Source organism: Olea europaea, chromosome 11, assembly GCF_002742605.1.
Source record: "Olea europaea var. sylvestris chromosome 11, O_europaea_v1, whole genome shotgun sequence".
Taxonomy (NCBI): Eukaryota; Viridiplantae; Streptophyta; class Magnoliopsida; order Lamiales; family Oleaceae; genus Olea; species Olea europaea.
Window position 1 is genome coordinate 8,403,389 of NC_036247.1, and position 10,184 is coordinate 8,413,572.

A 10,184-nucleotide genomic window follows, 5' to 3' on the forward strand; every position below is an offset into this window, starting at 1 on the left:
TTACAAAGTAGTGTCGGACAAAAATACCAAAAGTAAAAGGAGCCAAATTCTAACTGAAGTTTCAGTCTGATTCTAACTAAAAATATTTTAACTTTTAGTATTTTTAACCATGATTCAGGCATTTTAATTTGATTATACCATTAAGTGGAATTTTGATTAATTAATATTAGTATCCACGGACAAAAATAAAAAATCCACACTTTAAAAATTCCTTTCAATCAGATTAAAAAAGGAACACCCGAACTAAAATATTCAAAATTGATAAATTGTGGCCGATTTTTTTTTTTTTTTTCATTTTTATACATAAAATCATTTAACCTTATAACATATACAAAACTCTTATTTATAGCTAGTTAAATTCGAATATCTATTGAACCAGGTTAAATTGGCAATTAAATACGAAATAATAATTTGTGGAGTTTCTCAGTCAAATTTTACACGTTCTGTCTTTTATCATACTACTGCATGGCCTGAACCATCAAATTTTTTGCCATACCATAATCACATAAATTGGTTCGGTTCATATCTTGGTTCAATTCGGTTCATAACCACGAAAGTAAATTATTTTTTATAGGTCCATCCGTCAAATTGATATAAAACAATTTATGAAAAGAGAGTTAATGAAAACAAAAACACAATATTCCAAACGAAAATACAAACATTATCCCAAATTTCAATTGCAAAATACAAATTTAACAAACAATATTATGAATATAACAATACCAAACTTTTCCTTCATTCTTGATTCTTGTGCATTGTAGTTACTTGATTCATGCTCAATAATTCAAAAATTTCAATTTTAACTCATATTCAATCTTCATTCTTCCTCACAATTCTTACTAGCATAAGTCAACACTCAAAATTGATTACTATATAGTAAATAAGAAATTTAAATAGAGAATATAACGATACTACCTAATTCAGAATGATTTTAACTAAGATTTAAATAAAAAAAAATGTATCTCTTCGTCAACTTCCTTGCCATCTCTAATAAAAGAATTTTTTTTTAAGCGGGTAATTGGTTCGGTTTCGGTTCGACGACATGAATACCATACCCGCACCGTCAGGAACCGGTTCATTAAAATCAAATACCATATCCGCCTCACTGCACCATCGGTTCGGTTTTTTCCCCCATTCGATTTGGTTAACCGTAATTTTCGATTTTAACGGTTCAAATTGTCATCCCAATGTGTTGACTTACTTGAGTATTGAGTATTCACGAGAGAGAATCGCATAGAATGAATTTTTGGGAAGCGAAGAAAGTATTTAGTTGGTACATAAGGAAGTCCGACAAAAAAAAGTAAAGATAAAGAGCTAATTATATGAAGAGACGTAGAAAATATGTTAAAATTGGATATGAAATATTGAAAGCAGTTCAAAACAATAATTCTTGTTATGAGTTTTGAAACAGTCGTTTAATCAAAATTAACTTCACAAGCAACAACTTTTGTAGTGATATCCTTCAATCAAAAAAATAAAAAAAAAAATAAAAAGATAAGCAAGAGTAAGAGAAAGATCTAAACTTTTAATTGCTTCAAATTTACCAAATGTGCAATAGAAGCCATACCCTATCAATCAGGATTCAACACAGTAATGCATTTGAATCAGTCAGCAATAAGGCATTAATTGTACGAGCAGCCATCTGACGACACAAGCATCATTAGCTTGTTGTTTCAGGAACTGTCAAAACTTTTGACAGCCTCAATTGCTTTATTGTCTGCTTGCCTCTCTATTGTCTCAGTCCCTTGTTACAAATGTGAGTGAGTCTAAATAACAATATGAAATATGTTGGTAGCGAGTGTTAGGGTGGTGCTTAAACATTTGGGCACGCTCAGTGAAAAATGCAACTGTATTAGTCATCGGACGATGTTGACTCGACAATTATTTGCACAGATGTCTATATAGTATTAAGAAAGAATATAACCAAGCTATGCAAGATAATATTTGTTTCAAAATGGGAAAAACAAGCGAGCAACATGCTATTAAAGTATGAATTTAAAACAGCCAAAAGAGCTTGGAATACCTACTAAAGCCTATTATGCTATCGAGAAGGTTAAAGAAGTACATTAAAACAATACTGTTGTTTACTTGTTGTACTCAGTTTTATATTCGCTTACTCAACAAGAACTTTGAAAATATTTAAGATACAAATATAAATCCATGTCGCTAAAACCAATAAATTGGCATTAATGAACAGAATCCATTAGAAAATCATTGAACGTAAATTAGACGACAAAATGACCGTGTAAATATTTATTAAAGGGGAACCTTAAAACTAACGCCTCAACAGAGAGAGATGGAGCTAATTAATATGAAATTTCCAACTAACATAATCAATATGCAGCAGAGGTTAAAGAATACCCTGATCGTATTCTCAATTCCAAATTGTACATACAAAATAAAGATGCATATAATAAACAAGAAAAGTTCATTAATAAATCTTAAAGAAGAAAGAGAGAGAAGGAATCAACCATTGAACGAGGAAAGAAGGCCATGGCAGAGGGTTTTGTTGTACTCAATCATCTACAGAATTGAAAGCTTTTCTTTGTTTTTGGACTCTAGAGAATGAAAAAGTAAGACAGCAAAGCTTTCAAATTCATTTTTATAGAGAAGCGGAAGAGGTGATGAATGCAGAAGAAAATGAAAAAAGAAAGAGGATAATGATGCAATGAAGCTCTGAAAACGCATTATGATGCCACAGTTTATTCTGAGGGACAATCCTTTTGATAGATACATTCATGAATGGAAATACCATTATACCTCCTTTAATAATCAATTTGTCACAATTACCCTCCATTTTATAGCTAAATTTTTTCTCATTTGGTACATCAATGTTTTATAAATTTGATAACTTTACAATCCATGCATAACGTAACAAATACATAGAGATATAATCCTTCCAACCAGTTTAAACTGGACAATTCCGAACAGTTTGCAGCCCAAGCAACAATAATCACTTAGTTTGTGTTAAAAAAAAATGCCAAAATAGATTTTTTATCTTCTAACCGCTGAAGATTTGGCTTTGCCAATGGACCAAAGATTAACTTTTTTATCATCTTCACCTGTAAGGAATGATCAGCAATTCTTCTTCCCAATGCTCAAAAAATTCACATTCCCAGCATGTGCCACAAATTCCTTTACATAAAATTCAGTGAAGAATACATCGTTTAATATAAAACAAATATATTTTAATGCAATTCTGTAATTATCTTCGAAGTTAACTTGTGAAATTATCTTGGCTACCAAGATCCAAGCATAAAGTAAAATAAAAATAAAAATTTGTGGAAATAATATAAATCTTAAAATTTGGGAAGTTGATAAATAAAAGATAAAAATGGTTCAAAGTTGTTAAAATAACAAGTTCCACTTCATTGGTAGAGATGACAAGCCATAAGCAAGATAGTGTCAGTACTTGGCGACTCGATTTCTTTTTTTCTTTTTCCAGCAATGTATATTTAGTGCATAATATTAGATTGTATAGGACAATGGAATGAACAAAATTTTAGCCATTCTAATCCATTAGAACAAACACGTGATTAAACTTCTTTAATTATAAGAGAAATACTAAAAGAGTTAGTGGGTGAAATTGGAGTACGGAAGAAAATAACAAAGGTAACGATGACTACCACCCGTTTCACGTAGTTACCCATAGAATGTGTGACAGGAGATATCTTGATGCCGGATATGCACAAACTTGATGAAGAAACAATAAAATAAAGAGACTAAAGAGATCAAAGGGAAGAACTGAAAGCAAAGAGGGCTGTTTTATTTCATAAAATTCAAGTTGTTCCAAAATGATTCCCTAAGTTTCTTTTTATAGTGAAGGACTTCGAAACTAAACAAACTTCCTTTCTATCTAGATAAAAGATAACATCAAACTTCATATCTTGATAAATTGAAATAAAAGATAACATCAAAAATAAACCGAATTAAAAGATAACATCAAATTTTAATTCTACTTAATCCTAGTATTTCGCCTTGAATAAACTTTTAACTCTTTTCGTGTTGCATCATTCTTCCCCGGCTGAAAAGAACTCGACTCCGTCAAGGTATAATCCAAGTAGGCATCCAAAAGCTCCGTATCCAACTGGTGGAACTCCTCTTCAGTAATCTAAGTAGCATCACTAAGCGGAAGGCCTTTCCAACATACTAAAAACCTCTGGAAACCCCCATTATGGGAAGCAATAATCTGATCATCAAGCACCTCTTCAACAATGTCCCGAGGTGAAAATGTGGTGATGGGGGCTCGAGGGGGTGGTCGAGGAGTTTGTCCTGTAGATATGTTAGAAGACAAAGTCGGAGGCTCAAATGTGCCCTAATACGGATATAATCTGCTATATTGAAAACAGGACTAATATTTAAGTGCAATGCAAATCAAGTAAATAAGCATTAGTTCCAAGCTTTTTAATAATAGGGAAAAGGCTAAGTGATCTAGTACAAAGTTTTTTTGCAACATGTTTTGGAAAACGTTCAGGTGCCAAACATATCATAACAAAATCACCACATTTAAACTCTTCATGCCTACGATGTACGTCAGCCGCCAGTTTATAGTGATCATTGCTTAAAACAATTTTTCGTTTAATCTCATCGTGCAAGTCACGAATATGATCAGCAAAATCTTGTGCAGGGCAGCAGAACGACAATCAGGAGGCAATGGCACTGGATCGAGGGGTTGACGTGGGGTGAAACCCTGAACAATCTCAAACGGGCTATGACCTGTAGACATATTCACAGAATTGTTGTAAGCAAACTCAGCAGTAGGCAATACTAAATCCCAGTTACCTCATTTTTCTCTCCCAAACAATGAAGTAGGTTACCCAGACTATGATTAACAACTTCAGTCTGACCATCTGTCTGAGGATGAAAAGCTGATCGGAACTTAAGGTTGTCCCGAACAGTTTCCACAATGTTTTCCAAAAGTAGCTAACAAACTTAACATCATGATTAGAAACAATAGTGTTAGGGAGCCCATGTAGACGTACAACCTCTTTGAAAAATAACTTAGCGATATAAAATGAATCAGTAGATTTAGAACAAGGAATGAAATGGACCATCTTAGAGAACCTATCTACTACCACGAAAATGGAATCATGACCTCGAGCAATTTTTAGTAACCCTAGGACAAAATCCATGCTAAGGTCACACCAAGGAGTATGAGGAACAGGGAGAGGAGTATAAATTCTAGTGTTTTGACATTGTGCTTTGCCTAATTGACAGGTACGACATTGAAACACAATGTGAGCAACATCCCTTTTCAGGAAAGGCAAATAAAATCTGTCTTCGACCAAGGCAATAGTTTTTTCTCTACCGAAATGACCATCCAGGCCTCCTGCATGGAGTTCCCAAACAAGAAACTTACGAAGTAAACTACGAGGAATACATAATTTGGTTCCTCTAAAAAGATAACCATCCCTGAGCAAAAAATCAACATTTTCACGAGTGGAGTTATCTAAAAGTTCCTGAAAGATGATACCAAAATAAGGACAACTGGGATAATCTTCCTTTAAACGCTCAAATCCTACCACCGTTGTGCTCATAGTTTGAAGTACAGTGGTATTACAGCTAAGAGCATTAGCCGCTTTGTTCTCGACCACAAAACGGTGGTGAAGGACGAATGTGTACTCTTGAAGAAATTCTACTCATTTTTCGTGTTGATCACTTAAATGACGCTGAGAGTTGAGATAACGAAGGGCTTGGTGATCAGAATAGAGAATGAACTCTCTGGGCAATAAGTAATACCGCTAATGACGAAGAGATTGGACAATAGCATAGAATTCCCTGTCATAAGTAGAATACTTCTGTCGTGCCTGATTTAATTTCTCGCTGAAATAAGCGATGGGATGGCCTTCCTGACTTAAGACACCGCCTACGCTGACACCAGAAGCATTGCAAGCAACCTCAAAGACATTAGAGAGGTCAGGGTGGCGTAAAACACGAGCCTCTATCAATTTTTGTTTGATGGCAACAAAGGCTTTTTGTGCCGAGGGCGTCCAATGAAAAGCCCCTTTTTTCATGCATTCAATGATGGAAGCGGTAATGGAGCTAAAGCCTTGGATGAATCTCCTATAGAAAGAAGCTAACCCATGAAAGCTAAGGGCCTCAAATAATGTTGAAGATTCAGGCCAATCACGAATTACAGAAATTTTAGTTGGGTAAGCAGAAATCCCTTGAGCTGAGATAATGAACCCTAGAAAGAGAACTTGTGACTGCATGAAGGAACACTTCTTAAGGTTAGCATACAATTTGGCATAATGAAGGGTAAGGAAAACTTGTCGAAGGTGATCTAGATGTGCCTCTCGTGATTGGCTATGTATCAAGATATCATAAAAGAAGACCACGAGAAATTTTCCAATGAAAGGGTGCAAGACATGAGTCATGACCCTCATAAAGGTACTAGGAGCATTAGACATCCCAAAAGGCATTACTAGCCACTCGTATAAGCCATCCTAGGTTTTGAATATCCTTTTCCATTCGTCTCCTAGTCTAATCCTAACTTGATGATATCCACTTCGTAAATCAATTTTGGAGAACCACATAGATCCTGCAAGCTCATCCAGTATATTCTCGAGTCGCGGAATAGGGAACCTATACTTAATAGTGATTTTGTTAATGGCACGACTATCGACACACATACACCAAGACCCATCCTTTTTTGGTATAAGTAGGACAGGAACTGCATAAGGATTAAGACTGTGTGGTGAATAAAACAGTTAGAAAATAAGGCCTCAATTTGTCGATTAAGCTCTATCCTTTCCGCAGGATTTATCCTGTAGTGGGGACGATTAGGAATTGCGAATCGGGGACTAAATCGACAGCATGTTGAATATCACGTATAGGAGGGAGCTCTTCAGGTAGGTCATTGAGGGTGACGTCAATAAACTCTTCCAGTAATGAAGTAACATCAAGCGGGTGATCATTATGTGACTCAGAGATGGGATGGGAACAAGCCTTAGTGACTAAGGCGAACATCAATCCATTGTTGTGAAACTCACGCTCAAACTCTTTATGGGACAAGAGTTGGAGCCTATTGTCAGTGGGGTTTGCCTTGGATGGTAGTTTCATTAAAGGGTCCAAAGGTTTGGTTGGGAAAAGTCGAATAGTCTTACGTTGATGGACAAATTCGTAGATGTTGTCACGCCCAAAGTGCCTAAAGTCGTAATCATAAAGCCAGGGACAACCCAAAAGAATGTGAGCAACATCCATGGGTATGATGTCACAGCAAAGGTCTTCTGAATAGAATGGACCAACTTAAGAGACACAAGACATCGCTGAGAGACAGGTAAAGAAGTCCTATCAAACCAGGCCACTTTAAAAGGACGAGGGCGAGGGTGAGGTTTGACTTTGAATCCGAACTTGGTCATAGCTAATATGGAGATGACATTCATAGTACTACCTCCATCAATTACCAATTTGCAAGTGCGAGACTGACATGGGATGTACATGTGGAAGATAGATGTTCATTTCCAGGAATCAGAGTCCATAGGGGTGGAAAGGATACATCTCATAATAGAGACAACAACCTCTTCCTCATCGCAATGCTTGAAATGGTCAAGTTCCTCATCAAAATGGTCAATGGGGTCAACTGTGAACCTTCGTTGGGCTCGAGAGTTGGAAATAGGGGTTCCTGATTGAGGGCAAAGGTACGGTGAGGACATTGAGAGGCAATGTGACCTCTATTTTGATAGTGATGACTGACAATCAAAGATTTAGGAACGCGAGAAGAGGCAGAGTATGAAGGTTGACTTCTATTGGTTCCATAGAAAGTGTAGGAGACTTCGATGTTGACCCAACAATTGTACGAGACTGGGCTATTACTGGGGCACTATCAGGAGTTGTGGATGGATTAAGATGGGATTAGCGAGGGCCGCCAAAGGTTGAAAGACCACGTCGACCAACGAGTGGTCGAGCGTATCGTTCATATTCGAGGGCTTTGTGAAAAGCACCCTCTAAGGAATAATGACTTAGAACGACGACTTGTTGTTTGAGATTAGGCCTCAAGCCATTAAGGAAGCAAGTGATAGTTACGTCCTCGAGTTTACCAAGACTAGAACGGTGCAACAACTTATCGAAACGAGATCTATCATCAAATACGATCGATAATTTTTGTCTGAGGTTAAGCAGACGTTCTAATAGTTGAGAACGGTGGTATGGAGGGACGTATTTTTCAGTGAGTTTTGTTTTCATTTTCCCTCACACAGTAATAGGTTGTCCTAAACGTTCTAGGTTGCGGGTTACCGTTTACCAATAATGCTTCGCAGATTTGACGAGTTTCATTTTGGCGAAACGAATACGTTGGTAGTTAGGCATGTGGTACCAATCGAATTACTCTTCGATAGAATCTAGCTAATTTAGAAAGGCTTCGGAGTCTAAGTAGCCATCAAATTCAGGGGCATTGATTTTTACTTTTCTAGTGATGCCATCAGCATGGTCTCTATTTTGATCATAATTTGGACGTTCAGGGCGGTTGTCATGAGGAAAAAAAGGTTCACGATGATCGAAATCATGCAAGTGGGCCCTAGGATTGCAGAGGTTAGGTATGGCACCGGGAGTGTGACGAACAGTGTTATGGACATTTTGGCCTACTGTCGAGGATTCAGAAATGTTATCCGTAGGACATTTTTCCGGGTTTCTAAGTGATTGGGTGAGAAGGTCTTTAAGTTCTGCCAATTCCGATTTAATGGTTGTCATATCAGTTGAGAGATTGGCGACCTGTTGAGAGAGGGCTTCGTGAGAGTTTTTAAGGTCTTTAAGTCACTTTGTATTTTTTTTTTTGTATTTTTTGTATTTTATTTTATTTTTTATTTCTTTAAAAACTCGGAAAAAATACTAAGCTACGCGAATGGCAAAACACGTAAATAAAAGACAAGTAATCAAGTAAAGTAGAAATAACCCGTGACAAAACACAAAAAGCCTAACCGATACGAAGTCCCCAACTGTCTGACGGAGGTGGTCGGAATCAGGGAGGTGTCTAGAGAAGGAGTATATGTGGCAGCAAAGTTATGTGGTTGGTGGCAGGAACTGTGAACGAAAGCTGTTATGGGTATCGAACTGGACGGCATTGAACGAAACAGCAATTGTGTGAAAGACCATAAATTGGAAAATCACGAATGGCAGACAAAATGAGTGTTTTCTGATGTTGGCGGACCCAGTAACCGTAGCTGGAGGAAAATTGCAGGTCGCGACACTTGAATTGCAGATGACGTCGGTAGAAAGTTGACTTCTGGTGTGCGGTGGTGAAAGTATGTGATATAATCCAAGAGTCGAGCCCGACGAAGGCAAGTGAAACAAGCGATGGGATTGTTCGTTCAAGAAACCATTGATGAAACCATGTTTGGGACTCAAAATGGAGCAACTTTCATGTTCGAGTCAAAGGTCGAATCAACTTGGATCAATTTGTTATCAAGCGATGAAACCGGAGGCTGAAAATAAGCCTATGCGACTGCACGGCAAAAACACCATGCGGCCGCATGGTGGCATACCGAAACTTAAGTCGGCATTTTTTGTTGAACCATGCGGTCGCACCAGTTAAAAATTTGGCGAATTTTTCAATTTTGACAATTTTTCATATTTTGTTAGATTTGGATTCTTTTCCATATTTTGGGGATTATGCTCGATTTTTACACGATTTTTACCTAGTTTTTAGGTTTAGTATAAATAGGTGTTTTCATTCAATTGTTAAAAACTTTTAACATTATTGATATTGAATTAAAGTGAGGCGTATTGTCTTCTCTTCATCGTTCTTCATTGAACAACTTCGAACTTATCAAGTGTTAACTTGTGGTGTTCAAACAACCAGATTTAATTCTTGGATTGCGTGATCAAGGGATCTTTCAAGCGTCGTTCTTGTTAAATTTTTTGGTTCGACTTTCTTTTGGGTTAATCCGAAACTTTGGATTAATTTGGCTTTCTTGGGCTCGTCAATCTCGTTGTTGGTTTCGTAGTCAACGTTGCTACGGGGTTCGCATCAGTTGGTATTAGAGATTTGGCTCCAAATTAATTGAAGGTTATATCTTTTCTTTATTTGTTTGAGTTGTTAATTTGCTTTCTTAGTTTCTTCTTATATTTTAATTAGTTCTTCTTCGTTCTTGTTTTGCTTTTCGCCGTTTCGTTGAGTTGTTGGCAGTCTTCTTTCATCAAGGAGTAAAAAAAAAAGTACAAAAAAAGAGTTACTATACATTCGATGT

General features: G+C 36.7%; 2 protein-coding genes across 2 annotated transcripts; both read right to left on the reverse strand.

Annotated features, from left to right (window-relative positions):
- Positions 1 to 4,111: 4,111 nt before the first annotated feature.
- On the reverse strand, positions 4,112 to 6,422 carry LOC111404413. The gene is made up of 6 exons (XM_023033224.1): positions 5,750 to 6,422; positions 5,550 to 5,635; positions 5,052 to 5,459; positions 4,818 to 4,923; positions 4,601 to 4,716; positions 4,112 to 4,315 (listed from the first exon to the last, which is right to left on the reverse strand). Exons 1-6 carry the CDS (start codon positions 6,420 to 6,422, stop codon positions 4,112 to 4,114), a joined length of 1,593 nt encoding a protein of 530 aa, XP_022888992.1.
- A 340-nt stretch (positions 6,423 to 6,762) lies between these two features.
- LOC111404414 lies at positions 6,763 to 7,203 on the reverse strand. The gene has a single exon (XM_023033225.1). The coding sequence runs from the start codon at positions 7,201 to 7,203 to the stop codon at positions 6,763 to 6,765; it is 441 nt and encodes a 146-aa protein (XP_022888993.1).
- Positions 7,204 to 10,184: the final 2,981 nt, after the last annotated feature.

Bases quoted from the DNA above. Each gene is read 5' to 3' on its own strand.
- LOC111404414 (XM_023033225.1), bottom strand. From the start codon at position 7,203: ATGGATGTTGCTCACATTCTTTTGGGTTGTCCCTGGCTTTATGATTAC.
- LOC111404413 (XM_023033224.1), bottom strand. From the start codon at position 6,422: ATGCCTTTTGGGATGTCTAATGCTCCTAGTACCTTTATGAGGGTCATG. The intron at 4,924-5,051 runs GTCCATTTCATT...TAAGTTTGTTAG, and splicing joins TAGATAGGTTCTCTAAGATG to CTACTTTTGGAAAACATTGT. The intron at 4,717-4,817 runs GTAACCTACTTC...ATATGTCTACAG, and splicing joins AGTTGTTAATCATAGTCTGG to GTCATAGCCCGTTTGAGATT.